General features: G+C 40.4%; 8 protein-coding genes across 12 annotated transcripts; 2 read left to right on the top strand and 6 right to left on the bottom strand.

The window, feature by feature from the left end:
* Positions 1-641: 641 nt before the first annotated feature.
* LOC129583459 (uncharacterized) lies at positions 642-2193 on the bottom strand. The gene is made up of 4 exons (XM_055475255.1): positions 1891-2193; positions 1639-1778; positions 1115-1394; positions 642-973 (listed from the first exon to the last, which is right to left on the bottom strand). The coding sequence occupies exons 1-4, from the start codon at positions 1922-1924 to the stop codon at positions 642-644; spliced, it is 786 nt and encodes a 261-aa protein (XP_055331230.1). The 5' UTR covers positions 1925-2193.
* A 319-nt stretch (positions 2194-2512) lies between these two features.
* Positions 2513-4651, bottom strand: LOC129583421 (uncharacterized). Its single transcript, XM_055475210.1, has 4 exons — positions 4273-4651; positions 3856-3991; positions 3520-3553; positions 2513-3140 (listed from the first exon to the last, which is right to left on the bottom strand). The coding sequence occupies exons 1-4, from the start codon at positions 4512-4514 to the stop codon at positions 2902-2904; spliced, it is 651 nt and encodes a 216-aa protein (XP_055331185.1). The 5' UTR covers positions 4515-4651; the 3' UTR covers positions 2513-2901.
* A 97-nt stretch (positions 4652-4748) lies between these two features.
* On the bottom strand, positions 4749-11826 carry LOC129583417 (atrial natriuretic peptide receptor 2-like). The gene is made up of 20 exons (XM_055475204.1): positions 11184-11826; positions 10327-10710; positions 10206-10249; positions 9890-9928; positions 9539-9616; positions 9239-9373; positions 8871-9101; positions 8461-8602; positions 8209-8305; positions 7980-8139; positions 7659-7835; positions 7309-7491; positions 6874-7242; positions 6479-6777; positions 6088-6310; positions 5863-6019; positions 5669-5717; positions 5453-5502; positions 5259-5350; positions 4749-5198 (listed from the first exon to the last, which is right to left on the bottom strand). The coding sequence occupies exons 1-20, from the start codon at positions 11500-11502 to the stop codon at positions 5142-5144; spliced, it is 3285 nt and encodes a 1094-aa protein (XP_055331179.1). The 5' UTR covers positions 11503-11826; the 3' UTR covers positions 4749-5141.
* Positions 11827-11953: 127 nt separating this feature from the next.
* On the bottom strand, positions 11954-13633 carry LOC129583422 (uncharacterized). Its single transcript, XM_055475211.1, has 5 exons — positions 13263-13633; positions 12923-13058; positions 12802-12835; positions 12465-12594; positions 11954-12390 (listed from the first exon to the last, which is right to left on the bottom strand). Exons 1-5 carry the CDS (start codon positions 13499-13501, stop codon positions 12288-12290), a joined length of 642 nt encoding a protein of 213 aa, XP_055331186.1. The 5' UTR covers positions 13502-13633; the 3' UTR covers positions 11954-12287.
* Positions 12822-16475, top strand: LOC129583419 (uncharacterized). Of its 5 annotated transcripts, none has more exons than XM_055475207.1 (5): positions 12822-13464; positions 13571-14300; positions 15085-15284; positions 15373-15652; positions 15870-16475. In XM_055475207.1, the coding sequence occupies exons 2-5, from the start codon at positions 14252-14254 to the stop codon at positions 16187-16189; spliced, it is 849 nt and encodes a 282-aa protein (XP_055331182.1). In that variant the 5' UTR covers positions 12822-13464; positions 13571-14251; the 3' UTR covers positions 16190-16475. The 5 variants fall into 5 exon arrangements, 4 of the variants coding, with proteins under 4 accessions (XP_055331182.1, XP_055331181.1, XP_055331184.1 ...); XM_055475209.1 differs by lacking the exon at positions 13571-14300 and adding an exon at positions 14885-14998 and having other exon boundaries at positions 12823-13464; XM_055475206.1 differs by having other exon boundaries at positions 12822-14300.
* A 2175-nt stretch (positions 16476-18650) lies between these two features.
* Positions 18651-20286, top strand: LOC129583423 (uncharacterized). The gene is made up of 3 exons (XM_055475212.1): positions 18651-18936; positions 19125-19404; positions 19639-20286. The coding sequence occupies exons 2-3, from the start codon at positions 19128-19130 to the stop codon at positions 19956-19958; spliced, it is 597 nt and encodes a 198-aa protein (XP_055331187.1). The 5' UTR covers positions 18651-18936; positions 19125-19127; the 3' UTR covers positions 19959-20286.
* On the bottom strand, positions 20114-22772 carry LOC129583418 (troponin T, skeletal muscle-like). Its single transcript, XM_055475205.1, has 6 exons — positions 22647-22772; positions 22267-22459; positions 22015-22101; positions 21649-21795; positions 21128-21349; positions 20114-21056 (listed from the first exon to the last, which is right to left on the bottom strand). The coding sequence occupies exons 1-6, from the start codon at positions 22649-22651 to the stop codon at positions 20457-20459; spliced, it is 1254 nt and encodes a 417-aa protein (XP_055331180.1). The 5' UTR covers positions 22652-22772; the 3' UTR covers positions 20114-20456.
* Positions 22773-26127: 3355 nt separating this feature from the next.
* On the bottom strand, positions 26128-27099 carry LOC129583458 (5-hydroxytryptamine receptor 6-like). Its single transcript, XM_055475254.1, has one exon. The coding sequence runs from the start codon at positions 27097-27099 to the stop codon at positions 26128-26130; it is 972 nt and encodes a 323-aa protein (XP_055331229.1).
* Between the last annotated feature and the right edge of the window lie 680 nt (positions 27100-27779).

The following is a 27779-nucleotide window of genomic DNA, read 5'->3' as shown; positions in this document are numbered from 1 at the left end:
ACAAACAATCAAAATATAAATTAGCAACTAATATAATATGATTTAGCCAGTTACCGTCTATCTCGATGACCATGATGAATGTTGATTTCCAACATTGAATTACGTGAGTCTATAGAAGTAAGCATACATACAGTACTTGCACTTCCGGCTGTATAGCTGCAAAACCATGGCAGTAATAATGTACGGTCATTGAAGTTGCTCTTATTATATGGTTACGTGCATAATAAATGAAATGGTGACGGTGACCTGTTTTCGGCTTCCAGTAAGCATGAGCTTAGTTCCCTCTAATATTCCCTCTAATATGACTGAATGCTGGCATCTATGTTGTATTTAAAGTGCTGATATCTGAATGGACGAGCTAGGAAGTCATATTAGAGGGAACTACATAAGCTCATATTTACTGGAAGCCGAAAAAAGTTCACCGTCACCATTTCATTTATTATGCACGTAACCATATAATAAGAGCAACTTCAATGACCGTACATTATTACTGCCATGGTTTTGCAGCTATACAGCCGGAAGTGCAAGTAGCTATACGTGAAGATGAGAACTACACATTTTGAAAGGCTCATTCAAATTATTAGCATTTTCATTCCGCAACCCGGTTTGCAGTGTTTTTCCGGGATAATACGATAGTTTAATTACATTTCTATCAGTGTTATGAAAGCGTTTTCGTAATGCTGAAAACAGTCCGGTCTCTTTGATACAGGCAGTGGAGGGCACTCCGGCAGGTTCTTATCCCATTTATACTTGGCAAATTTCCCGGTATCCAGACAGTAGGGTTTCAGAACGCTGTTAACAGCGTTATTTATGGAATCTTGCTGAGACTTGGAAATGTCATTCGGGTTGGCCTTTGTATAAACGTAAATATGAGTGCTGGCGCAATTGCCCGATGTCCAGTCGTGTTTGGCGCACCAGAAAAACATGATGTAAGTCTTTTGGTCAGTTGACCAGATGAAAGAGGCATCGTAACCTGATAATTGTTTTAAATTTAATCAGAATTTTTTTTTAAAACCGCTGTGTATGCGATTGTGCTTTGTTTGAAGACTGCTACGTTTAATTAATAATTTTACGCAAATAAAATTATTATTTAGTAAATTGAGCGCACTCTTACCATCGTCAGTGATCTGGCCTGAACCGTTAGTTTGCAAATATGGTCCAAACTGCCGACCATCGGTGGTAAACTGCGCTACTTCCAGCAGGTAAGCACAGGAGCCGTTCACGTATTTCCGTTTTTGTTGATACATCAGTTCCGACGGTTGGGATCGTGTTGGCTCACTGCTTTTCCAGTAGCTAATGTAATAATTTACTACGTTTAACTCTGAAGGATCCTGCGCCGTGCGAGTGTCGCTGTTGTATGTCAAGTATCCGTACCAAGGGTTGCTGGTCATAAGCTGCATGAAAAGTTAAAAATATTATCTTAAAACAGGCATTTAGTTAGTAAAATAAGACGGCAGTAATACGATGTCGCAAAAATATTTTACTACACACATCATATTCATTCTTATAAATCGTGCAATTAACAGCAAAGTCACGAACATTTACATAATTTTTCCTTTATTACTGGTAAAACACTGTATATCATTGTATCGCCATATTGTATACTATCATAATATTATCACATATAATTGCACATACCTCTTTAATTTTGTATGTGTTAGTGCTCGAAAGGACATTTGGGAGCTGGCTACACTTGCCACTTCCGGTGGTGGTCCCAGAATTCGAAGCTTTGTTTCCAGCTGCATTAGCCGAATGGTAGAAGCTCACGAGTAAAAGGCCTGTAAACCATACAACAACGATTACAAACGGAACGTAATGTCTGCTCGGGTACGATTTATAAACATTGCATGTGCTTGTATTATACATATGCACTACCCAGATGAAACTTACCAACACAAACAACCGTACTATGCCCAAGCGACATTTTGGTGCCTTGTGAATGCACTAAAGGTCAAATTGCAGAAAACAGATCATATAGCGGTATATGGGTTATGTGCACGTCTTAGCGAAATGGATTACCGGTACTACTGGCAATAAATACTAAGTAATTAGCCGTGCATTACAAAATCAGATCGCAATTTTTTTGGTTGGTTATTTTTAGTTAGCGCTTTATATACTTACTTTCACTGGCCGGTGTCATCCGGATGACTTTTCACATTTATTCCAAAAAAATTTTGCCACTTTGCTGCGGGATAGTACTGATATCAATTATTTTTTAAAGGAGAGCCAAATGACCGTTGGGGCACCTTTGCCAGGTGGCTAAGTCATAGAGTGAATCCAAGAAGTTTCCGCGAAGACAGGAAACAATTAGACTAATTGCGGTTAAATAGTCGAATTTATTGGGATAAATGTCACTCAACAAGATCACTATCTAGTGCTGATTATTAAATAATATACTTCTAGCTTGTTTCTTTGCAGTGTAGAGCGAGATCGTAAAAATAATACTTTGGTAGCCAGCCAAATAAACTGGTTGCACTATTTAAAAGCCCACGATACAGTTTACTGATGACAGTTTAAGATAAACGATTTATTAACCATTTCAATCCGATTGGTGTCCACTTCGACCAATCTTATGCATAACCGCGAAATCCCGTATTCAACAGTGATCAGTACAATCTTGAGGTACAGATCTGCGTTAACTCATTGCGGCATTTCTTACTGCATTCCATGAAAGTTAAATAAAAAATTCACGGCAATTCATGGTTTGACAACAGAACTGTGTCCACCTTGTGAACTGTGATTTTTTACTAATGTATCAAAATCAATTTTATGGAACAAATACTGCATCAGCCCGCAAGCGCAACCTTGTTTACAACTTTGCGCGAAATGGTTGGTTCGTAAACAACAAGATTAGAAAGAGTTAACCGGTAAACATCAATTTTAGCAGCTTAAAGAGAATATTTATTTCTTGCCCCACAATGGAATGTACCGACGAATGATACCACTGCTGCCATCAACTTCCTTGCATTGATCCTGCGGTACGTAGAACCATCGGTATTTCCAGGTAATTTTATGCGCACTGTTGTGGCCGCTGCATGTTTTCTCCTCTGACCACTGGGCAGTCTGCTCACTTTCTGCCGGCGGAGGTGTCGTTTGGATAAAACAGCTCCAGTGATCGATAGTGTCGTCCCGAATAACATCTGTCATGATAAAATGAGAGTATTATTACTACTGCAAAGGACTTCACACAAATTGTAATCTGATCATAATGGCAAGATCAAAATTATATTATCAATTTACTTTACTTGTTAGTTTGTCTATCGGTCAGACAAGAACTCGAAACACTAACATACGGCTTAACACCACCAAAAAATTAATGATGTGTGTAAATCAGAGGAAAGATGCAGATTTTGATTGCTTATGAGTTTAAACAACAAGTTGAGTTCACGTATTTACAGTATATTAATATGCTTACTCAAAACCAGTCTTTATACAGAGCAAAATCAAACTTTTGAGAAACATACTTGGACTTAATGTACAGCACTTATCGTTAGAAACGAACCCACACCAACGGCTTACCTTTATCTTTTGCCAATATTCGCACATTGACTTTCTGCAACGTAAAATACTTCAGTAAATGGTAATAATGTGTTACGCACATGCAAGGTAGTTGTATGTAAAATACACGACAGAGTGGTACGAAACAATTAAGTCATCTAAAAGTGCTGTGTTCGTTAAATATCGCAATATTCCACTCCCATAATCACACTCCCATATTAATCAATTACTGTAAATCCATCGCCTCAAGGCAGTTTAACTGACACATCGTTCTAACGCATTTTGTTCGTGATGGGAGGTGAGTTGTTCCTGGCAAAAAGACGCGATAAATGTGGGAACTTGTCTTGATTAACTTACACGTGTACTATGATTGCAGACGTCTTTGCTGACGATTTTATTGATGTCGACGTTGTTTTCACCACTTCCATCCCAAATAGTCAAAAACCGGCCGTACGGAACGGAATCCTTTCCAAAGTCGTAGTTGGGGGTATGACTGAAAATTAACTTAATTAAATGATCGAATGCACACATTAACATTACAGTATTGTAAAACAGCAACTATTACCTCCTAAATTAATCAAAACTTCCAAAAGGATTACAAATGCATATATATTAACCAGAAAACCTCTAAACCTTTACCAAGTTAAACTGTTTCTGCTAGTACTCTGTAGCTGAAGGCGTAACAGTAAATTTATGCTATGCACAAGACAAACTGCACATATTTCAATACAGTACACGATATAATTTTCATTCTATTCAGCGATGCACACTTACTAGTCGATGGCAACTTTGATCAAAGGATCGCACTTCCCGGCAACTAAGTCGCACGGCATCCAGCGCCTGGTGGTGCCGCGTGGATTCTGCATGGTGAGGATCAGCGCTTCAATCCGGAAGTAGCCTGTAATCTTGGTGTTCTTCAGGTCCAGCGCGTCCTGCATGAGATCCCATGGTCCCGGAATTGCCAAAGCACAGGAGCAGCATGCCAGTATCGTAGTAAAAAAGGAAAGGGGATTCATTTTTTAGCATGCAAGAACCACCCTTTGCTAGTAAATAAGAGGAAGCAGTAGCAGTGTGCACTGCAGCCGACCGGTTGAACGGGTATAAATATGAGCAACCGGCTGTGACACCTGATCAACTGTTCTTGTAAAACCGCTAGTCAATGCTGTTTTTTGCCTAGAAAACTTGACATTTTGCTGTTAAACATCGCAGGTAGGGATGGCTGACTGTAGTCGGCTTTGTACGTCGATTGTCAGTTGTGCCCTGTAGGCTTGGTGCTCATGATTAATGCCAAGGTACGCGGATATATTTGTTTGTGTTATGGCTAACGTTAGTTGATACAATAATGATATTCACTCCACCCCGTTCATTTTTTACCGTGGTTCCAAATAGGAAAATGATAATAAAACCGCTTTCCGCCTTAATCATCGGGCAGTACCATAACTTTCGACAGACCGCTAATTTGCAAGACTTATGATACTTGTAATTATTTTTGGCGCAAATCGTTTTCTCAGGAATAAATTAGACACAAAACTTTATTGAAAAATTATTCCTGGGCTACAGTAAATACAGTCGATTTGCTAACTTAGTTTGATATGAATAATATAATATGTATTTAATTTGGATAAGTAAAAAACGGAAGGAAACTAATGTGGCTGTTGCTGTTTTCCATGTAGCCAGTATGTCGTCATCATGCCTTTTCCCTGCAAATAATTTATTCAAATTCGTAGTTGGGAGCGTCTAATTAGCTAGGTGCACCGCACCTTGATTGTAATTTCACCCCTACAAGTAAAGCTGAAATCTGTGTTGTTCTTGAGCAATTCCTGAGTAGTTGTGCTGGCGTGTATTTTGCCGGCTGCAATTATTATGGGACACGGGTTACACACGTAAGTCACCCATTACATACGTTAGGTATTGTACATGTGATTATCCACTGTCGACACACGATTAAGACTACCTTGCCCGTTTGACTCCATTCTGGAAGCTATGTTCACGGTGTCACCAAATCTAAATATTTCCAGACATGTTTTTAGATATTTGCTAATATACATTTTTGTATTTAGCTAATGTAATGAAAACGTTATCAGTTCTCTGCGCTGCAAAAGCGAGCGTTTCTAAACCACCTTACTGCCCGCATTTACATTAGTTGCAAGCGTGGGTATCACAAACTTACAAGCAGTATCGTGGAAGCTTGATTCCAATTATACCAGCTACACATGAACCTGGAAATGCGTTATTATACCTGAGATGGCATTTTCCACTTAGTCAGTAATTATTATTGTTTTAAATTATGAATTTATACTGTGCAGCTTTGGTTTTATTTGTTACAAATACTTTAGTGTTTTAATGCAGCAGCTTAATTCATACCGGAATTCATTCCGATTCGAAGGTCGCAGTCAACCGAAGTGCCATCCGGGGAGCCATCAAACGCTCTTCCGCTTATTTTCCGTGTAAGTTCCAGCGCCATTTTCGCAATAATACTGGCATGCTCGATTCCATTGGGAACCGGTAATCCACTAACAACCTGCGCCACACAAAGGCTAACTGACTTTACTGCAAAATGAAATCCTATGGAAAGGTCATTTCCTGTACCATGTACGCGTCCGTAACGACCTCCACTTTATAGACATCATATTTATCGATCACGGCATCACAGATTACGTAAAAGTTATTTAGGATCGTTGTGATATCCAACGGATTAGACGCCCTACTGATGATCTGCTCGAAACCTTCCAGGTGACTGAAGAAAACTGTCGTGCTATCAAATGTCTCCGGTTCTATGTGCATTCCATCAGTGATTGCACGGGCTACATATCTATAAAACGTAAATGTCAATTTTTCGCAACAACATAAACAACACTTAACCGTAAACATTTTTTTTTTAAATTTTTAAGAGAAATTTATATGATGGATTAGCGATTTGTCAAAATGCATAGGAACAACGTTGGATTTACAGTTGAAAAATATTTATACATGGACGGACTTTGGTAGCATTCGGCTAAGGATTTCTTCTCCTCGACGCTTTTCCTCCATAAACTGCCGGGTCTTGTGCTCGACTTCCTCTTCCAGAGTAGTCGCATAACCTTCCATTCGCTGAATAAGATGGTCGGTAACGCGGTCACCCGGCTGCGGGGCCCGGTGTTTAATGGTTTCCTGTACTTTGTGTATGGTGGGTCGACTAGCGGGATTTTCCATCCAACACTGCTCCATCAAATCCCACAGGAAGTCTGGCCCGACATTACGGACCAGGCGCGGTCGTAATGGAGGAGATCCGCGTTTTACCTGTGCCATAAAAATTGTGTTAGGCATCGATGACCTTAAAAACCGGCAGCGCATTAATAATTTTATGGACATCTGACATGCAATTTACGAAGGTACCTCCATAATAATATCCTTAATTTTCCCCTCGTCTTCCACAATCCACGGGTCTTCTTCGTGCGCCGGGTTACCAAAGGGCGGTTTTTCCAGGATAATCTGATGCATGAGGATAGCCACACTGTACACATCTCCCGGCTGGCGTCCCTTGGGGCCCATTGGTTTACGCAGAAATTCCGGGGCACGCCACAAATAATCGTAGAAAATTTTAATGTCAGCGTTGCTGGCCGGCGGGTGTAGTTGTGCCTCGGTGCGGAATACACTCAGTCCGTAACCAGTAATTTTCAACACGAACCGCGAGTCGATTAAACAAGTGGTTTCCGATAAAAAACCGTGACTGGCCACCACACTCTTATGCAGATAACTTAGCCCCTGAAACATTAATTAAATATTGTGGTGAATGCAGTTTTCCAAAATGATCACAACTTATGTACTAACAGTAACGAGATTCTGGACGAGAGAAATTTTGAACACTTCATCCAGCTTAACGGTACTGCTCTTGAGTAGGACAGCTAAATTGCCTTTTGGGCAGAGTTCGCCAATATGCGATAGGCACAAGTTCTCATTGCTGACCTCGATGCCGTAGAATTCTTGCAAGTTAACATGTTGGATCAGCCGCAACTACAAATAGATGTATATATGAGTAATTTACTCCAATTGCTTTTTCTAATAACCGCTGATGCAGCTAGCATAAGTTATCTTTTTGGACTTGTTAAATTACTGTTAAAGGAAGTACGTTAAAGCTACGCAAGTAATGCCGACTTTAATTTATTCGCAGTTTACAGTACCGGAAGCATTGCTTGGGCGATCTCCATATTAGCCCGTTTAAGCGGGACAGGCAGCACCGTTGCTCCAACGAGATTAGTTTTGTAAACAAAGATTTGGTTGCAGGTAGGATATAATGAGCCGATGGTAAACGTGGATTTAACGGCCGATATCGTGTCTTTAAGTTTGGAACTTTTGTCCTAAACACCAATATTAATACAAAGATCCTCCACGCACAGTAAATCAATGGGTGGGCGTTACAAAATTTTTGCTTTTATCTCAAAATGTATTTCTGAGACCAGCAGTTTTAATTTTGTTTATTCTGTTAATTTAATTCTGCATACCTTGCTTGACGTTGTTGTAAAGCGCGCAGCAGATAAGCCGGAAGCACTGTGATGCGATCGTGACTGCACAGCTGTAATTCCCATTCCATCAATACTAGGTTCTCGTAATTCCTGCTCCAGTATGCGCCACCAGTACGGATCAAACGTCCCCTTAAAATATCTACAGAGACAAAAGCCTAAGAATTACTTGCAAACATCAGATAATCCGTTCTATTTTAGCCAGATGTACCGTGTCAGGACGAAACGCGCTGTAGCGCATCCGAAGATGACGATTAGCAGCGGTATGAGCACAATGGTCACGATGGTGCGTGCATCCCACCCGGAATCTACAAGATTTAGAGAATAATCTGGAGAAAGGCAAGAAAGTTCCGGATATCCATAAAAAGGCAATGCTGTAACTTAATGCTGTAACGTTACACGTGAGCAGTTACACGCGCCGCTAGCCGCAGTGTTATTCAAACGTTAGATTGACACTGATGACCTTTGCGGACAATGCAATCTGGATTGTCACCACGAAATCCACATCGCGGCGTATTCGGTGGTAAGAAAGACATTCCATCCTTCCATGTTATTTTGTCCACAATCTGAACGGTGCGAGTTGCGAAAGGAAGCTCAAGGAAAGGCTGCAAACAGTTTAATATAACACACACACCCAATATTCTTTATCTGTGGTAAAGCATTAATGTGTCAATTCTGCTGCATTAAATTCTAAAAATTGCCTGTATATGCATATTACCACATATCTGTAGTCCGTATAACTGTGTTTATCTAGAGTGCTGCCCGTACGTACACCAAATCGAAGTACGATCGTATTAATCTTTTTACAGTACAGATACGTGCTCTTTTTTTATACTGAATTGTTTTATACTGAAGTTCAGAAAATATATGTACCTCAAATCTGGAAGAAGTATCGCTGAACTTTTTAATTGCGTAATCATTGAGGCGATCTCCGTTATTGTCCAGCTGGACCAATCCACTGAGTGGGCTCGTAAAACTGTAGTTATTGGCTATTTTCCACAGTGCCTCGTTATCCGTAACTTTAGCACCCATTTTCACGAGGGATGATAAGAGCGACGCATATAGAACAATTGCGTCATAGAAATGCGCAACAACGGTTTCCACCTATACAAGATATGCCATTAGTTTTTGCGTTAACCTACTACGATTTACGAAATATATATATGATTTACGATATATAAATTTACGATATATATTCAGTGATAAAAAATGTAAAAAAAAATTAACATGAGATATGAGACCTTTTCCCGGGCTGCATAGATGTATCCGTACTTAGGAGATTTTTCTTTGATTTTTCTTTCAAACTGTTCTTGAACTGCTGATATGCTTTGCTTGTACGACACCAGTAGTAGCGATGAATACGCTGTTCGAGCTGCCTGAAAGAAAATACAGATGATAATCATTTCATAATTTTACTGAAGACGTTCATCTCTAATACTGAAAAACTGTGAATATAGAACGTGAAAAATTAGACTATAATATAAAACAAAAATGAAAGTAATACGTACAGATAGGTACTTAGCATAATAAGTCGTACCTACATTGTCATCGTCATCATAAACTTGCCAACTAAACGATCCCCATGTTGCGCTCTGAAAGAGCTCCACAGCCAAATAGACCTGAATCGCACAATAAATTATTGAATTATTGCGTTACTGGGTATTAGAAATAATATTTCGATCCGTCACCTTGATAAATTAATTACATTTGTACCAGCCAGTATCGGGTAGGGTAACAAAGCGTAGTACAGATATTCGCAATAATGAGGAGGCACATTATAACTTTGGATGACTTACATCTGCTCGTGCTTGTACGCATTTAAAAAGCAAATTATCAAGAAAAAAAATCATTTATCCCATAAACTTCAGATTGCAAGATTGCAGGCTACTCACATAGTCGCTGGAAATCATGTTGTACTTAGCAGCCCGGACCTAAAAATGTAAGGCGTAACTGTAAAAACTAATGATAAATCATACTAAATTATTTGACCGCTGGATTTGCCATACATTAACCCGGCAGCGTCTGCTAGGTGCAAAAAGCACCACTAAGGTTCCTCAATTTTTACCAAACTTCGACAAAAAACTCCTTGATACCGCTGGCACTGCCAGGTTAATTAGAGTGGAAGTACTATTTTGTGGAATACATCATTATCACTTTTTTTACTGGAATCTCAGCACAGCATGCAGTATCTGTACGAATGTTTATTACCATCAATTTTCTTGTGGTTGTTCCATTGGCCAATAAGCACACAACTGTAAAAAATATCGTTAACTACACAAATCGGAAAGACAACAGTTTTTACTTTGTGAGGATTGAGAAGGTACAACACCTCGTGCAGATTGCTCGATTTCCTTGAAAATCATTCGGATGCTTTCCTTTGCGTTAGTTCTACGGCTGTTAAATTGCCGAAATAGCGTCGACAGATAGAAACGCGAGTCCGTTTGCCTGTAGATGGTTCCCTGGATGACATTAAACATATCGGTGTAAAACCGGTCAGACCGATCCACAATAACAGCGATGTTGGTGTAATTGAAGTAGGCAAAGAAACGTAATAATACGGAGAGGGTATTCGTGTGGGTAACGGACATTCTAATTAGAGACGGATAAAACGCCAGACTCGTCCCGGCACCAACACCGGCACCGGATAATCCAATCATGGGAATCCGAAGGAAATCGGAAATGTCGTACACATTTTCCACATCGGCTGTGCATCCTAATTTCGGTCACAAATAAAGATTAATAATTAAAAAATGTATATTACGTAAATTTGCGATGAAATTCACCCGTTGACAGTCAGTTTAAGTAAAAACATCCTGTTTTGTACACAGCGAACTTGGTCTTGAATATAACGTAGTAATACGAGTAATAGCGCTACTATTTTTATATTAGTGTTAGGTATATAACTGGTGTTTCCACTACAAGCAGCTTTTAATCGCCAGAAGAAACTTAGAAATACTCCTAACACTTATTTAACTTTGACACTCGCACAACTCAGTAGGATGAACTGCACCGTTGTATTGTACTCGTAGTGCGTTATGGCCAGCATGTGCCGCTATTAATTTACTACATGTTGCATTTCATTTAAGGAAGCAGCAAACCATGCCTGACGCAATGTAAAATTTTAAACTGCGAGAACGAAAAGCAAATAATATTTTTAATTTTTAACTACAAGCCGCTTAGCTTTACCTGGACCGATATAGATATTGCAGATGAACCCTCGACTCCATAGATCCAAAACATAATCCTGGGCGTGACTCTGATCTGGACACTCTGGACCGAGCTCGATAGAAAACAGCTCTAGATTAACGCCAGCCGGTAAAACGCTGTCATTGACTACATAATCAGCAGCTAATTCAACCGCTGCTCCCGCTTTACTGTAATCAAATTGAAGTTTTCGTGCATAGCTGTTTTTAAATACGCATGCTCGCATGTTTTGCCCGTTTAGAAAATTTATCTGAAGCCCAAAATACAAGCAATACATTAACAGCAGCAGTGTCCTTAGCATCGCGCTAAAATTGTGCAATATAAACTTTTACTGTAGAGAAATAGATCTTGTGGTACATAATATTTCTTTAAATCACGATCGCCTCAGACGAACATCGTTAGTGCTTCCGCATAACCGCACAACATCAAAAAGCGCACCTTGTTTCCAATATATTGATACTGACGCGATAGAATGGCGTATTAATAACAATTCTGTATAATACACGGCCGGATGCTGCTCCACTCCCGGCCTAACGCTGTACAATATTACTGTAATGCAACTGCAACGTAAATGCTTGCTGCAGTTTACATTACACGGATAAAGCGGATGAGAGGATGCGGCAGGCATCAGGCAATACGCGTTTTATTACGGAAATAATTCCTCCTGTACGTGGTTATGACAGTGATTACAATAGTGCTGCATCGCGAATTACGCCAGCAATCGCCTAATTTGTATTTCAATGTAGCCCCGTATTCTGTTTGACAATAATCAGGATTTATGGTAAGTTCTCTTGCATGCAAAATTTTGAGGTGTCGGTGACCTTTGCGCAGTCTAATGGTAAGCGCCAGTTGAAACATTAAAATTGTAACCAACCTTCACAAAATCGCAAAATTATGCATGCCAACAGATTTATCCCTCCCGAAACGGTTGTATTACTCGTGTAAATCCACTAAAAATATCTATTTAGACTTTTTTATAGTTTAGTATACTTTTTGTTAAACCATGCTCAACGGTATGCTTTATAGACGCGCTTGAAGTACAGCACAGTCGTACAATACAGTAGATTTATTATGTACATTTGATCATCAACCAATTAGTGGCGTATATCGTCTTAGTATACCACTACTTCCGGCGACTTCTTTGCAGGATGAGCACGGCACATAAAACCATCGGTATTTCCAGGTAATCCTACAAAGGAGAGAATTAAGCATTCAGTGTAATCACGAACAAATTTGCGCATCAGAAGCACTCTATCTTTTTACTTGTGAGCACTGTTGTGTCCTGTGCATGTTTTCTCATCGCTCCAGTGGGCATTCTGCTCGCTGGAAGCCGGGGCGTCAGTTGTGTAAATGAAACAGCTCCAGTGGTCAATACTGTCGTCGCTGATTACATCTGGGAAGAACAAGAACAAGACATAAAAGCTTTTTTTACAGATTTCCACTGGCATGCGCCAAAACAAAACCCTACCCTAAGACACGTACGAAACACGGGAAAACAATGCAGCATAATTATCTTATCGGTTTCAAGTTCTATAATAACCGTTCAGTATTGATACTACCGTATTTTAGATTGTTTATTACCAGGTATTATATTATATACCTTTATCGACGGCACGAATGCGCACATTAACTTTCTGTAAACAAGCCAGTGTTAGTTAATTCAACTAGCAGTGTCCGTTAGGCACGCAGGATAATTTCCTTCTTGTGCGTTTATCAGTTACCCAAGTGCTGTGGTTGCAGACATCCTTGCTCATAATTTGATTGACATCCACATTTTTCGTCGACCCACCGTCCCATAACGTAGAAAACCGGCTGTACGGAACGGAATCTTTACCAAAATCATTGTTTGGGGTTTGGCTGGAAAGTGGAAACTTAATTACTCTGAACTGATATGATCAAAATCGAATTAACAATTATTTTCATGGAAACGTCTCACTGGAGTAACACGTGACAATACTCAATTATATTACCGTCACGTAAAACAGTTTGCAGAACTGTTCATTGCCGTTATAAAGGGAAACGTTATTTGTTTAAATTAAAAGGATGACACGAGCAACTTACTAGTCAATAGCTCCGGTAATTTTCGGATTGCAACTTCCGGGAACTAAATCACATGGCATCCAGTTGCGCGTTGTTCCTCGGGGGTTTTGCATTGTCAGAATAAGAGCCTCAATTCTATAGCATCCTTTAATTTCGGGATAACGAGCTTTATCCATCAACGACTGCGAAAGGTCAACAACACCGGGAATACCCAGACACACCGGTAAAAGCGTAAGCACATAAATTATCTTTGCTGCCATTTTTCAATAAATCAAAATTTTCGACCTTAAAGTTTTATTAACAGACAATTCTTTTATCTTGTGTATTAGGGCCCACCTTGAATTACCTAAGGCAAGAACAAATTTAACCGGAATCGGTCTTTGCCTTTTTATTTGATGAATATTCCTTTATGTTGCGCACTCGGCAAGCATACGTTGTGCGTGTTCTATACGCTTCTTTTTTAGTTTGAGTTTGCTCTGTATTTGTCATTCTGCTGCATAAGCAGGATGGGCGCACTATTTCGAAGAATGCAGTATTTATGTTGATTATTTGAAAGATCAGGGTTGGGAAGACCGTACATCTGCAACAAATAACTATCCGGTTTTGGCAAAATAACGGAGTAATGGTGGTAGATGTTATTGTGCGATTTGTGTAAGTACCCAAAAACGATTCCGCATATACGGTAGTCTAAAATACAATATTATTATGAAAACATGCACTGCAGGAGTACTTGTACAATTACTGAATTTACTGTAAACGACTGCTGTATACATAGGTAACAATCCTGGCAAGTTGAATGGCTGAGCCTTAATAAAAAATTTATTGGATACGCCAACGACTTTCCAATCTTTCTTATTTCAACTTTTCGACTACCGGTGGAAAACTCACAATGTTACTGTACGTTTATTCCCTAGTTACTGTACGTTTATTCCCTAGTACGTTTATTCCCTACTGTACGTTTATACCCCTTGAAATGGTTTATACTCGTATATAAGCAAAATTGTTTTAAAATGGCCATGGTTTTTGAATTCTGCGGACACTCAGAAATAATCTATCTTGGTAGGTGCTGTATTTCGGATTTTGTTGGCCTCTGGCGAAATTTCCGCTCAGTTGATAACCGATCATTGTACTGAAAATTTTAAATGCACTACTCTACCTGTTTTAACCGCGGTTTGCCATAATGATATTACAGCAGCGAGCTTGCTTTTTCAACTCCCAAGGTTGAAGTGCCCTGGCATTCAGTACAAAAATATAATATAATAAAAACCAACGAACATTAGAGTGCCTTCGTAAACTTCACTCAAATCTGGTGAACGTTTAGACCGAAATCGCTCATGCAGTTGAAAAGTGGAAATACGAGTACAATTTCTGTATGTTGCCGACGCCGGAGTTGCTAATTTGAATTTCGAACTAATTAAGTTAAGTTACGTAATGCGAGTAGGTGTAAATAATATTCGTGTTGAACGATTTCATGGTATGTTGTTAAATGATTATCGCATAGTACGTCTAATTACTGCGTAATCACAAGAAAAACGTGTATGAAATAGGTACAGATAACATACAAAATCATGCTCGTATAAATAGCCCGAAGACTGCTATGTAAATGAGTGACAAGCTTCGAGCTCGGTTGATGTTACGTGTAGTTGCAATATTCTCACAATCAGCCTTGCGTTCCTCGGGTACCAGTTAAGGAGACAACGTCGGATTGCGGAATATGGAACTGGTCACGAAATATAAAACTTTAGTACTTTACCTCGGTCAGTAAGCTTTGCCATAAATTTGATCAACCAAATGACTATGTGCAAATATTAATCTATGACACCTTGTAAAATCGTTACTATAGTCCTAGATTTCTTTGACCTGTGCTTGGGTCAGAAGATAAAAATCACGCAGAATTATGCCGACGTGTTGTACGTCACCGGAAGTGGGACAGGAATCGCAGGATCTGGAACTGGTAGTACTGGAACCGGGACTGGAACTAATGCAGGATGCACCGCAGTTCCTAACGTTATCGCGACCCCGAACACTTACAATATTGGCCAGGTAATTAACGATTTCACACCTGTAAATATTCGAAGCCGCTGCGCAAAGTAAAATTATGTGATATGGTTACATGAGGTTCTGTTTTTAGTTAATGACAACCGGACCATGGTATGGTTATTTGACCTTTAACAGCGACTCCGGCTCGACGCAGAACCCTACGGATGTGAATGTCGTCAATTACTATACCAGTCTTGGGAAAAGCGTCGAGCCTACCCGAAGCCAGTTATCTGAAATAATTTATCAAGAAAAGCGCAAATACGCAAGTGGTAGTTGTGCTTACTCACTTGAAATCAGTGAATTCACAACTGACGGACGCCAGTTTGGACCGTACAATGGACTGACCAGCACGGGGACCATAAGCGATGATGGTATGCATATTTACGTAATCACCTTATGGTTAGTAAAATACTGTTAATAATTTATTTAGCGTTGATAGCGCAAGAAGCAACGCAGTGTCAACAATTGAAATACTGGGCTATAGCAAAACCAAAATTTAATTAGTTTTTTTCGAGTTCCGGAAATCATCGTTAAGGAAATATGAAGAAGCATGCAACTGCAACAGCGATCTTAATTTTGCACCTGCAGGTTATGATGCTTCCATCATCTGGTCAACTGACCAATCGACGTACATACTATTCTTCTGGTGTGCAAAACACAATTGGGCATCGGGAGCATGTGCCAGCACTCACATTTACGTCTACACCAGGACAAGGCCAACGGATATGTCATCTACGTTGACGCAGTCGATCAACAGCGCGGTTAACGGTGTCCTGCAGACGTACTGCTTAAACACCAGCCAGTTTGCCGCGTATAAGTGGGACAACACACTTCCGGAGTGTCCCAAACCTGCCTGGCCGGATTGTTTTAATCACACCGTAAACGCCTATAAAACATTAATTGAATAACATAATGCCGATGTTAAACTGGGAGAGAAATTTATATACGGTTGTGTACCATCTTGTTATTCAAAAGATACTGTTAAACATGACTTTGTGTGCAGTTTTTTTAAGGATTGATCGTCTTAATTTATGACAAAACCGTTTTATACGGTCTGAATCTAAATTTTGTAAAAGTGCAACTTTGATAATCATCCCTGATGGATATTGTCGTAATATTGCTATGCAGTTATATACTGCGAATGCATTTTGATTACAATGCAAAAGCTCATCGCAACATAAATTCTTTCTGAGGTTCTTTGCAATGCTGTAGTCAGGTTGAAAAAGTGATCAACTTTTACGAGTAGTTTGTTATTGTAAAGTTGCATTAAAAGGTACTTTCAGCTTGAACTGAGCCAAATTCTGGTTTTATCCTTGACAGTGTCTTGCTAAAAAATTGCCAGTTCATCGTGTATCATTAAAAAACACGTTTTAATTACGTAGTGGAAGTTTCTCTAACATTGACTTGGAGATGTTAGTGACCTTTTCGCGTTAATACAACGCTAAAGGGTATTTGTAATTTTTTAAAACCACTGATTATTCAAAGACAATGTTCTCTAGCACTCCGCGCCAATTTAGCGGAAAATTGTTTTCGAGGCAGTGACCTTCCACGTTTTACTAGCTAAACAGGTTTTGACTGTTTTGTGAATTTGTAAAATATTTGTAGGCTGTTAATACCAGTATACGAGAAACAGCCTCGGCTTCGCCTCCGCGTTTCTTGTGGTCCATGGGCATTTTATTTGAATTTGAACGAATATTTATTAGAATAACATCTGTATTTCGTCGAACATGATTGATACATGCAATAGGGCAAACACGAATTTTATATGAAAATCAGTTCATGATTCTCTCAACCTTGAAAGCATTCCCTTTGGCTGTACATGGAGATAATTTTTACGATATCCCCTATCCGAAAAAAGATAGCCGAAATATCAATCTACCTTGTATAAGGTATGAAATTCGGAACAGTGATAGTGCACTGGATCACTAGTTCGGTGATTCGTCACTTCACTGGCTCTTTTCACTGGAAAGTGGTGGGTGCCCGGTAGTGTACGGCCGGTCAGTAGTGGTACCTCGACTATTTGCTTGCTTAACCGGTTCTGTTCGCCGGACGGTAGTGCTAGCTCGATCGGCTGCCCACCTAACGGACTCTGTGCACTCCACAATAGTGGTAGCTCGATCACTCGTATCACCTTTAACGGGCTTTCTGCGCCGGACAGTAGTGGAAACTCGGGCTAACGGGTTTTCTACACTGGACAGTAGTGGCAGCTCGGTCACCCGCTCCCTAACGGGCTTTGTACACTGGACAGTAGTGACAGCTCGGTCACCCGCTCACCTACCGGGCTGAGTGCACGGACAGTAGTGGTATGTCAGTCGCTCGCTCCCTAACGCGCTTTGTACACTGGACAGTAGTGACAGCTCGGTCACCCGCTTACCCACCGGGCTTTGAGCATCGGACAGTTATGACAGCTCGGTCAACCGCTCACATAGCTATCCATAGTGGTAGTTCGGTCACTCACTGGCTTAGCGGGCTATTTTAACTAGAATATAGTGGTATTTCGGTCACTCGCTGAACTAACGGTTTGTGCACTGAACAGCGGCGGTAGTTCGGTCTATCACTGATTTTGAACAGACAATCACAGTAGTGATAGTGTAGCGATAGCTGCTCGGCCGGCACTTGTTTGGAAATTGCTCTCGATGACAGCGTTAGATATGTAGTCGTTCTTGTCGTAATAACGTTCTGCTAAATTCATTCTGATATTTTAATTAGTGGAAAATACTTTCATTTTGTAACTGCTATATTTTAGTTGGTTTACGTGGCAATACGGCCTGGTTAAAAGTCCCACGACGATAATTTTTATTATAATAATTTAGTAACATACATTTGGTGAAGGTAGTCAAAACTCTTCCGCCTTGGCGTTCGAAGCGGGAGAGGTTTTGAAAGAAATGAATACTATCTGGCCGGGTTTTCGACTACGGGCTTTCAGAATATGATATCGGTTTTGGTCAGTCTTTTCTGGTTTGCCGGCTCTGGTGTATCCCATTCGTGGCAATATAGATCTGAATCTGGATAAGGACGTATGTGACAGAGTGGACACGTATAATTTACTGCTGTTGTCCATCGCGAACAGTAAGCTTCCAATTTGGTGATTGCTGACTTTTTAAAATATTCTGTTTTATCCTGTTTATCTATTTACCCAGTCTAGAATACTGAAAAACCGGCAACATGAACAGCAACACTGGCATTATTTTTTTAGGTCTGCAGCCAGTTCACATACTCTGTACTTTGCAGGGTGGACTAACAGCTTACTTGTTAGCTGCTGCCTTTATTATACTGTCTTGATGATTCTTGATGAACATAATATTACATGCCGTACAGGGTTATTCGTAACAAAAACTGTTGACTAATAATCTTTGTAATAATTATAGGTTGGCTAACTTTTGTGTTCTATGCCAATGGTCAAACGTATACTGGCAATTACGGAGCGGGTACCTCTGGATCAGGGACTGGATCGGGAACCAATACTGGTGCCAACACTGGAACTAACACTGGAACTAATACGGGAACTAACACGGGAACCGGGAATGGCAGCGGAACCGGCTCCAGTTCAGGGACCGGAAGTACGGGAAGCGGTAGTGGATCGGGTAGTGGAACGGGATCCTGCACTCCAATACCGAACGTTGTCGCGACTCCTAACACGTATAACATCGGCCAGGTACCTATTTTCGCTCAATCCGTATAAGCGTGCACTCAATCCGTATAAACAAATAAAAAAACATTTGACTAGTTAGCAGACAAACTTGGTTAAGCAGTAATTTACCTCTTACGCAAATACCTAGATATACAGTGCAGTACTTTGCCGATTAGTTATCTTTACCGGGCTTTTATTCTATTTACTTCTAGCTGATGACCCCCGGACCATGGTATGGCTACCTTACATACAATAGCGATTCCGGCACGGCGCAAAATCCAACCGATGTAAATGTCGTCAATTACTACACCAGTCTGGGAACAAGCGTCGAACCTACCCGAAGCCAATTATCTGAAATAATTTACCAAGAAAAGCGCAAATATACAAGTGGTTCTTGCGCTTATGAAGTGGAAGTCTGCGAATTCACGAACGACGGACGCCAGTTTGGGCCGTATTTTGGACTGACCAGTTCAGGGGCTATAAATGAAGATGGTACGTATTGTGTTTGTGTGTGCATATTAACAATACCCTCCACGGTAGTGTATATTTATATAATGAAATATGTATACTAAACGACAATTAAACAAGATTACTGCGGTAGACGCATACGTATCGCCGGTATCGGTACAATTAAATTAATAGATTTTTTTGTTCAAAATTCCAGAAGCCATTCGAAAGCAAAAATTCAAACAGCTGAAAGAGTGACCTCTATTCTTGTTTTGGCAGGTTACGATGTTTCCATCATCTGGTCAACTGACCAGTCGTCGTACGTGATGTTCTTTTGGTGTGCTAAGCACAACTGGGCATCGGGAGCTTGTGCCAGTACTCATCTTTATGTGTACACCAAAACCAAACCTACGGACATGTCGAACTCAGCCATACAATCTGTTAACAGCGCGGTCAACGCTGTTCTCCAGCCCTACTGCCTGAGCTCGTCCCAGTTCGCCGCTTACAAGTGGGACAACACATTACCGGAATGTCCAGAAGCGATATGGCCAGACTGTTTTAATCACACTGTGAACTCCTACAAAACACTGATCGAATAACGTATCATAAGAACAGTGCACTGGAAAAAGTGTATCGCAGCGCAGTTTTGTTGTCTCAGTTATTAATTGTCAGGTATAATCTTAACTACGACGGTACTTTTTGCTATTTGCTAATAAGCGGTCTTGTAATACGCACTTTTATGCTGTTTCGGATCGATTTATTAAAATGCCTACTCTTTCGGTAAATTAGTGGTACATAAAACACAGTGTTGTATAACTACGAAGCAGGTTTTTGTCTTAATCTGGCCAAATCGCCCTCAAAACGTCTTTTATATGGGCCATTTTTCGAACTTCTATTGTTCACACATGCACATATTGCGGCATTAAAAATTTAACCAGTGCTTTTTTTACGGTGTGTATATACATACAATATTTCTCATGCACTCTGTTTACAGCACATTGACTATTGGATACAATCTTAATTTAAGTGAAGTTAGAGTTGCTCTTGAAGTGGGTTTGCGTTGTGGTATCTTTGTTACGGGTAGGTATTAGTATCAATTAAGCCTCAGTCGTAGTTGCCAGTGCCGTATAATCCTCCTTGCCGGCAAACAAATCGTCCTCGTTAACATTTTCGTCATTGATGTCTCGTTCTGATTCCGTCTGAGAAACAATACCGCTTGACTTCCTCGAATTTGACGCCACAGCAATGTGATTTTCCTGCGCTTCTTCTGCCAGATCTGGCTCAGTCCAATCGTCCTGATCGTGTTCTTGGCTGTTTTGTGAGTTGACCTTTTGCTGTTCGAAAGATTCGTCATCCACATGCACTACGCTGTTTTTCTCCATTTCATCGTTTTCCGCATGTTCATTTTCGAAGTCATCTGCCGGCGTTTCTCGGTGAGACTTTGTTTCCTTCGGCTTAATCCAGTCCTCGCGTTTCTTAGCCAGCGGCTTAACCAGCTCTTTGGGTTTATCGTCGACGCCATTCTGCTCAAAGAGATTCTTGCGCTCTTCGAACGTCCGGCGATCGACGCGTCGCTCGTATTTACTAGCCAGCTGTACTTTCGGTGGATAGCGTGAGCTGGCCGCTTCCGGGTCCAGTCCTTGTGCCAGATGTTTTTTATGGCTGATCTGGCGCTGACGCTCATTGAGCTCTTTCAGCTGCAGTAAAAATAGTTTGCTTTCCAGGTGCATGCATTACCGAAATGCCAGCCAATTATTAAAATCCTTACGTCATATTCCTGACGCTTGAAACGTTCGCCCAGATCATAGTTTGTAGTTTCCAGTTTTATAATAGTCTTCCATAAATCTTCCGCTTTGGATTTTAAACCATTGTGATCCAATTCCGAAACCGAGAGCGGTTTGACCCGATCGTTGATGGTTTTCTGGCGTAGGTCTTGCAATTCGCCGGCGTTTAGGGACATTTCCGTTTTGGCTTTTGATATGTTCATGAACTAGAAATATGCACAGTATTTGTGATAACATGTTTTATGTTTTCTACTTCCGGATAAGATCTCATTGTCAGACATATTCAGTTATGCCTTTGTAGCACAATTTTCCGAATAATAAGTGCATAATAAACTTTTAAAACCGTGCAAACCGAATTTAATTAAACGGACGTATATTTATACCTTATTTTTAATTTTTGGCGCAATTCTGTAGCAAGGTTTTATCGATTAAACAAACAGTTAAAATAAAATTATGTATTTGTATCTTATTAACACTGATTCGTAAATGTTATTCAGATATTTACCTTATCAACACCGCTTTCTCCGCTGCGCTCCTTGTCGATAACAAAGTTACGTCCACCGCTAGCCGAAGCGGCAGCAGCTGCTTTTTTTCGTTCAGCTTCTTCCTTCTTCCGCTGCTTTTCATCTTCCGCTTTCTGGCGCCGCGCATCCTAAAAACAAATTGATACTCCTATCATGGATCAAAATTCGAAATTCGACAAATGGTGGCATATATGTATGCAAATGTATACTGTAGCACCTTATATGTTTTCATGTACGTAATTAATGTTTTTGATGCAATTTATTATGTATGTATTTACGTAGCTTACATATTCTAAACTGTTTTGGCATTAAAATTATTTATGCACGTGCACTAACAAAATGCCTACCTCATCTTTCCTTCTCTGTTCTTCTGCCAGCTGCTTTTGCTCCTCCAAACGACGCTCTTCTTCTTCACGAGCCTTTTTTCTTTCTGCCTGCAGTTTAATATTTTAAAGGTTCTATTAAAAGTACGTCTACGTGTTTTTGTAAATCTCAGTATGCTCTTAATACTGCATATATTAAAATCATAATAATTTTTATTTGCTGCCGCTGTTACAGCATGTATACTTTTACTAGTAAAAAACTGCAGTTGTATTGACCTGTTTCTCCTTGAGACGGCGCAGCTCTTCTTCCTCTCGTTCCCGCTCGGCTCGTCGTTTCTCCTCCAGAGCCTGTAGTTCTTCCATATCTTCTTCCTCCCGTTTGCGCTGCTTGGCTTCGATTATCAACTGCGCCTCGGACTTCGCTTCCGCCGACGGCGGTGCGGCTGGTTCTACTACCGACTGCATTTTCCTTAGAGGAAAAAAAAATACTGTTTACAGAGGTAGGTAAAGCGGCTTCAGCATAATCATTTTTCGTATCAGCCCACAAAATACCGCTGAATTTTTAAAATCAAGGCAGAACGCCATTATGCAAGCTATTGTGGATAGTCCATTGTACAAGTGTACTCTGTACGTGGAACGCGGCATGCACGACTAACCTCATTTTCGGCCGGTCCTCTTGCTCATCGCTGCAATAAAGCAATTTGCTAACCTATTCGCCAGGATAATCAAACAATTTCTACTTTGCAATGCGCTGCACGAAAACCCCGTAAACATGCACGTGCCGGCTCCGTACCGTTTTCTAAAAACAAAAACATAAGCGTTAATGCATTTTGCATGTTGTACGTTGTCCAAAGTATCTCGGTCAAAGGAGGTACGCTATACGTACTCTGATTCGGACTCTATTCCCAGATCCAGTAAAGCGTCATCCCCACCAGTGGGCGCACTCTCCCTATTATATAATTACACCGTAACAGATTACAACGTTCTTTTTCCATTAATCAAATGCGGCTTTATTTTACGCACTGGTCGTCTTCAATGGCATTTTCTAGTAAGACGTCCGCATCTTCAAGTTGCACATTCTCTCTACAAAACGATAAGTCGTTAAAACAATTACGAATTTATTTTGCTTCATGAAGCAAGGTATCAGATTTATTTATAAAATTGTTTATAAAATTTCTCGCAGTATACAGAATGCATAACTGGTACACATACTTCCAGGATGATCCTGCATCAAAATCGAGCAACAAATCTGGCTGGGCTTCTGCTCTTTGTGGCACCTCACTGTTGTAAAAAAGTAAAGAAAACAATAACAACATTCTTACTAATATACCTTCATGCTTATTCATTTTTTGAGAATATGTTGCATAGTGCATATCTAGTATAGTCTATATCGCCTGTCTACCATCCCTTACAGTTTTCATATATAAGCTTTTGATCATGAATTATTCTAGTCATTCTTCATTACTGGGATCTGCCCATATGAGTTAAAATGATAAAAGCGGGACTGCAAATCTAAATGGCTTACGTAATGCTTATAAAACATTAGTACAAAAGTGATTTAATGAATTACAGTATTTATGAAGCTGTAATGCCATGACTTACTGCGAAGTTGTACCAAAATCCAGCAGCAAATTGTCTCCGTTTGGTTGTATTACGGTCCTATCCAATAATAAGAGTTTCAACAAATTTATTCCACACATTGGCATCCTATATAGAAACTGTTGTAATTTTCGAGAACTAACTCTGCTGCTGCGGCCGCGGGTTGGTCCACATTTTCGGATTGGTCCACATTTTCACGCTTTCCTGGCGCCTCTTCCCTGAAATTGAACTCGCCGTGTCACAAGCACTTCGAACAACTCAACACGGCTTGCACTGTTGCAGCAAAAGTTTCTCCGAGATAATTATTGTAAATACTACTTACCGCGTCGTGAAGTGAGAATAGACGAAACAAAGATTTGTAAAAACTATAATCTTACAACAGTAATTACTAAAGTAGGTCTTACGTTTGCTCGTTTGGGTTTTCCGCTGTAACGACGTCATCGCTGGAAAACGGCACAAGATGTATGTACAGATATAAGGTCATAAACGGTTTCCAAAACTGATTATGCAGTTTGAACTACTCATCATAGCGGACTTACTCCCACCAGTTGCTTTCCTCGGCCATTTGTTATGGTTATTTAAAACTATTTTGATGCAAGATCGTCAAAGTTAGCAGCAATGTCGATTTTGTTTGGCGGTTTCCACTGTATCGCTGATACCAGAAAGGAAAGCTAAAATTATGTAGTTATCAGTGTTGTACAGATAAGATAATTTTCATGTTGTCGATGGTTGCATCGTTGTTTTCTGGAAGTGCTTCATTAACGCTTATATAGTGATCCAGAAGGCAAAAAAAGCAAAGAGTGTTCAGGGAATGGCTCTTAACGCATTAGCTACAAATATAGATGGCATTTGTGATACGCTGGCAATGTCGATTTTCCATGATATCGCAGATGGTGTCCGCATGTGGTTACTCTGATAATTCACAATTACGTGCAGATGACTGAATAAACATGCTGTACCTAATTAAAGAACCATACAATGCAGTGGTTGCTGTAAATAAACTTATGCATCTTTTGACCATTAAAATTAGGAAAGTAGTCCTGCGAAAGGTCAGTGCTACTCTTAAAAGGGCGTGCATGATGTGTATATATGCTGACACGCTCAGTTCTTTTGCAAATGACGGTCTTTTCTGGTTGAATTTACCGCAATTTTACGGTATATGGAAAACAAATGTTTTTTCTGAATTTTTTATTGTTTTACGTGTGTTACCATTCCACTCTGGCCGGTGTAGTTTATTTCGTTACAAGAACAAGAAGACAAAACTTTTAATAGAGGTGTGCTTAATTTGTTTTGCTCTGCGTGCAATAGAGTGAATAGACGCTGCTCGGCCACTGTTTACAAACTATTCCCGTTTTCCCAAACCCACTTTATACTGCTAAGGGTCCCATGACTAAGCACTTGACTTGGGCTAGTCCAGTTTAATAGCAGTTCTAATGACCATAGTAATTAACACATTGTTAGCACCACAGGAATGTTCCGGGAATCTACGAGCAGCAAGTCTGATAATCTTTACGTATATAATATATATATCTCGTAATCCCGCGTTAATAACTTTGTTGTGCGAAGCACCTACGTCTGTTTAGTGTGTATCATATGTATACGGTGCGTTTTAAGTAATTCAAAATTGTCCAGTAGAAAAGTATTGCGTATTGGGTGTCAAAAATTAACAAGTATCTTCTGCAGGAGATGATTGCTTTCAGTAATTACAGGACATGACAAACACCCAATTACAGCAAAGAAAGTTTTACCAGTATGTAGGGTGGCTACATAGCTATATCTATAGTACGTACAGCCTCTCGATCTATTTTGCGTACTGAAAAATCTTATTCACAGAATCAAATTTGAAGGATCAGGATTTCGGAAATAATAGTTTGCAGGAACACTGCGTTACCACATGCCTGATGGATTAATCTTTCTCGCGAGCGGGGATATCGGATCAGCTTCATCCGCTCATTTCACAAATCAAGATTCCAGCCTTTTACCATCCATTGTCGTTAGATGCAACGTCTGCCTTTTATAACTTTATTATACGATTGCAAATTGCAGAATATAGAGACTAGTCATTCAATATTGCTGTATGTATGACCAATTAAATTTCTTTAATTTACCGTGATATATATATATATATATATATATATATATATATTTATATGCGGCTATTAGGAAAGATGAGGGATGACCACAGACACCATTTCTACTGCAGTAGATTATCCCTACTTGTGTATACGAATATTAATACTTTTATGCACATTTATGAATAGATTTTATGCTTTTCTGGTTGCAATTAATTTGGAATTACCGAACTTTTTTGGAATTTATTCTGTCACAGGATAAAGGTGAATGATTCAGCCTCTAATTTTAATGATTATATGAGTGCATCATAGGGCTCTTACAGCTACGAGTATATATAGCCAGAGTTAATATCTGTCATTTATCACATTTGACACAACAACGATCCGAAATTGGCAATAAAGACACGGGACATAGCTTTTATTAAACAGCTCCTCTTCAAATAATTTGATGTGCAGGCGTATAGGTTTAACAAGCTTGCTGAACCTCGGATCTTCGAATATTATTTAAAACCGAAATTGCCGCGTGCCGCCATTCGGTCGACGAAGCCAAACAAAGCAAGGGATTTATGGTACAGTCCATGGCGAAGAGGAAATCCGTGACCGCTAACACCCGGATATCCACCACCGGCGACGTCACCATGACACTGCGTGCCACATTCCCCGGCGTCCAGAACAAAAACGAACTGACAAACAAGATTGTCAGCACGCCAAAGTACCGTTTGGCTTCGCGGAGGATGTGCTTGTGCTTATTGTGCGTGCCCCGTATTCGGACCTGTTCCTCCGACGTATCCAGGGATACATGCAGGGTAAAGGACGGATTTTGCCCACTGGCAAACACACTCTGCATCTGGCGCACGGTACTGCGCACCTTCCAGACAATAATCGGGTACAGCAGCATAATGAGCCCGTGCGGCACCGGATGCGTCAGCGCCCCCAAGGTCAAAAAGTACAGCGAGGGCTTCGCGCCGAACTGGTATATACACAAATGGCGCAGCACAGGGGCGCGACTGCGGATGTCGCTGGTGCCGTCACCGGTATATATGGGTATTGTTGAAATATTAGCCATTATGGTGACACTCATGATTAGACCAATGGCTAATTTATGCTTGTGTTTGGCGCGATAACTGAAAGGTGACATGACCGCCCACAGCCGGTTGACGCAAATCAGCAGATGCAGATAAATAATACTGACGCCGATACTTTGCGAGCAGAACAAGAACAGTATGCAAAGTTCGTTGCCAAAAACCCAGTGAAATTGAAGATAATTGCTAACCTGCATAATATTGACGGTACAGGATTTGAGCAGATCAAGGACGGCCAGACTGATTAGATAGCTGTAGAACGGTGTCCACAGAAGGGGCGATTTCACGTAAATGACCAGCAGAAACACGTTACTGCCGTAACTGAACACGGTGATCGCGGCGTACAAATAACCCATGTACACCGTACTGTACTGTCCACTTGAAGTATTAACCACGAGATGCGTGAAATTATGTAGCGTTGCATTAAAAAATTGGTCAATCATTTTTCTAATACTGCCGGACGCCGCACATGACGTTGTGTCTAATCCGAAGTTTTATATCCGGTTGGCATAAATCATCCACATCACGGCGAAAATATGGGACACCGGTACTGCCGTAAATTTTTCATCCAGGAATACAGCACTGTTTTCTTAGCATTGATATAAAAATTGCATTACAAGTTCACCATACGCAGTCCAGTGTTATAAACTGTACCGCTACCATGGACCCGGCATAGGTCGAGCATGGGATATTTATGACTGAGCGGAAGTCACGCGTGAAAGAGGATATAGAAAGCAATCAGCGTACACTAAATTAATCCTTCTCCTGGGCTCTAATGGATCATTTTTCGATGATTTCTTATTATCCAGGGAGTTACGGAGGTGGATGTAGGCTTTCACTGCTGTAGACGCGTAGACCGTGGAAATTAGCCGGGCCATTGCGCAATCCACAAGTGGAAGGGCGGCTGGCGTGCGGAGGTGTTGCGATCTTACCAATAAAGCAATAAATCTTTAATTCAACGTACCATGCTGGCGCTGGATAAACAACGCGTCGCTTGAGTTCGTCATCCCAGCAATTTTCTGAGCTTTTACGGTAC

This window comes from Paramacrobiotus metropolitanus, unplaced genomic scaffold (genome assembly GCF_019649055.1).
Source record: "Paramacrobiotus metropolitanus isolate TYO unplaced genomic scaffold, Prichtersi_v1.0 Parri_scaffold0000010, whole genome shotgun sequence".
NCBI classification, from domain to species: Eukaryota; Metazoa; Tardigrada; class Eutardigrada; order Parachela; family Macrobiotidae; genus Paramacrobiotus; species Paramacrobiotus metropolitanus.
The sequence above is the reverse complement of the archived record's forward strand: the minus strand, read 5'-3'. Positions and strand labels throughout refer to the sequence as shown.

What these genes read in the sequence shown, in the direction of transcription:
- LOC129583421 (XM_055475210.1), bottom strand. Translation starts at nt 4,514, where the DNA reads ATGAATCCCCTTTCCTTTTTTACTACGATACTGGCATGCTGCTCCTGT. An exon ending in TCTGCAATCATAGTACACGT is followed by an intron (nt 3,554 to 3,855) that starts GTAAGTTAATCA and finishes TTTACGTTGCAG; the next exon opens with AAAGTCAATGTGCGAATATT. An exon ending in AATATTGGCAAAAGATAAAG is followed by an intron (nt 3,141 to 3,519) that starts GTAAGCCGTTGG and finishes TTATCATGACAG; the next exon opens with ATGTTATTCGGGACGACACT.
- LOC129583418 (XM_055475205.1), bottom strand. An exon ending in GCCGTCTCAAGGAGAAACAG is followed by an intron (nt 22,102 to 22,266) that starts GTCAATACAACT and finishes ATTAAACTGCAG; the next exon opens with GCAGAAAGAAAAAAGGCTCG. An exon ending in GAGAAAGCGGTGTTGATAAG is followed by an intron (nt 21,350 to 21,648) that starts GTAAATATCTGA and finishes GCATATTTCTAG; the next exon opens with TTCATGAACATATCAAAAGC.
- LOC129583459 (XM_055475255.1), bottom strand. Translation starts at nt 1,924, where the DNA reads ATGTCGCTTGGGCATAGTACGGTTGTTTGTGTTG. An exon ending in TAGTACGGTTGTTTGTGTTG is followed by an intron (nt 1,779 to 1,890) that starts GTAAGTTTCATC and finishes TATGGTTTACAG; the next exon opens with GCCTTTTACTCGTGAGCTTC. An exon ending in ACACATACAAAATTAAAGAG is followed by an intron (nt 1,395 to 1,638) that starts GTATGTGCAATT and finishes CTTTTCATGCAG; the next exon opens with CTTATGACCAGCAACCCTTG.
- LOC129583419 (XM_055475207.1), top strand. Translation starts at nt 14,252, where the DNA reads ATGGCCATGGTTTTTGAATTCTGCGGACACTCAGAAATAATCTATCTT. An exon ending in CTCAGAAATAATCTATCTTG is followed by an intron (nt 14,301 to 15,084) that starts GTAGGTGCTGTA and finishes TCGTTACTATAG; the next exon opens with TCCTAGATTTCTTTGACCTG. An exon ending in ACACTTACAATATTGGCCAG is followed by an intron (nt 15,285 to 15,372) that starts GTAATTAACGAT and finishes TTCTGTTTTTAG; the next exon opens with TTAATGACAACCGGACCATG.
- LOC129583417 (XM_055475204.1), bottom strand. Translation starts at nt 11,502, where the DNA reads ATGCTAAGGACACTGCTGCTGTTAATGTATTGCTTGTATTTTGGGCTT. An exon ending in GCGCGTTTCGTCCTGACACG is followed by an intron (nt 8,140 to 8,208) that starts GTACATCTGGCT and finishes TTGTCTCTGTAG; the next exon opens with ATATTTTAAGGGGACGTTTG. An exon ending in TCGTCCAGAATCTCGTTACT is followed by an intron (nt 7,243 to 7,308) that starts GTTAGTACATAA and finishes TTAATGTTTCAG; the next exon opens with GGGCTAAGTTATCTGCATAA.
- LOC129583423 (XM_055475212.1), top strand. Translation starts at nt 19,128, where the DNA reads ATGACCCCCGGACCATGGTATGGCTACCTTACATACAATAGCGATTCC. An exon ending in AGGGGCTATAAATGAAGATG is followed by an intron (nt 19,405 to 19,638) that starts GTACGTATTGTG and finishes TTGTTTTGGCAG; the next exon opens with GTTACGATGTTTCCATCATC.
- LOC129583422 (XM_055475211.1), bottom strand. Translation starts at nt 13,501, where the DNA reads ATGGCAGCAAAGATAATTTATGTGCTTACGCTTTTACCGGTGTGTCTG. An exon ending in ATTACCGGAGCTATTGACTA is followed by an intron (nt 13,059 to 13,262) that starts GTAAGTTGCTCG and finishes TCCACTTTCCAG; the next exon opens with CCAAACCCCAAACAATGATT. An exon ending in GGACACAACAGTGCTCACAA is followed by an intron (nt 12,391 to 12,464) that starts GTAAAAAGATAG and finishes TCTCCTTTGTAG; the next exon opens with GATTACCTGGAAATACCGAT.
- LOC129583458 (XM_055475254.1), bottom strand. Translation starts at nt 27,099, where the DNA reads ATGGGTTATTTGTACGCCGCGATCACCGTGTTCAGTTACGGCAGTAAC.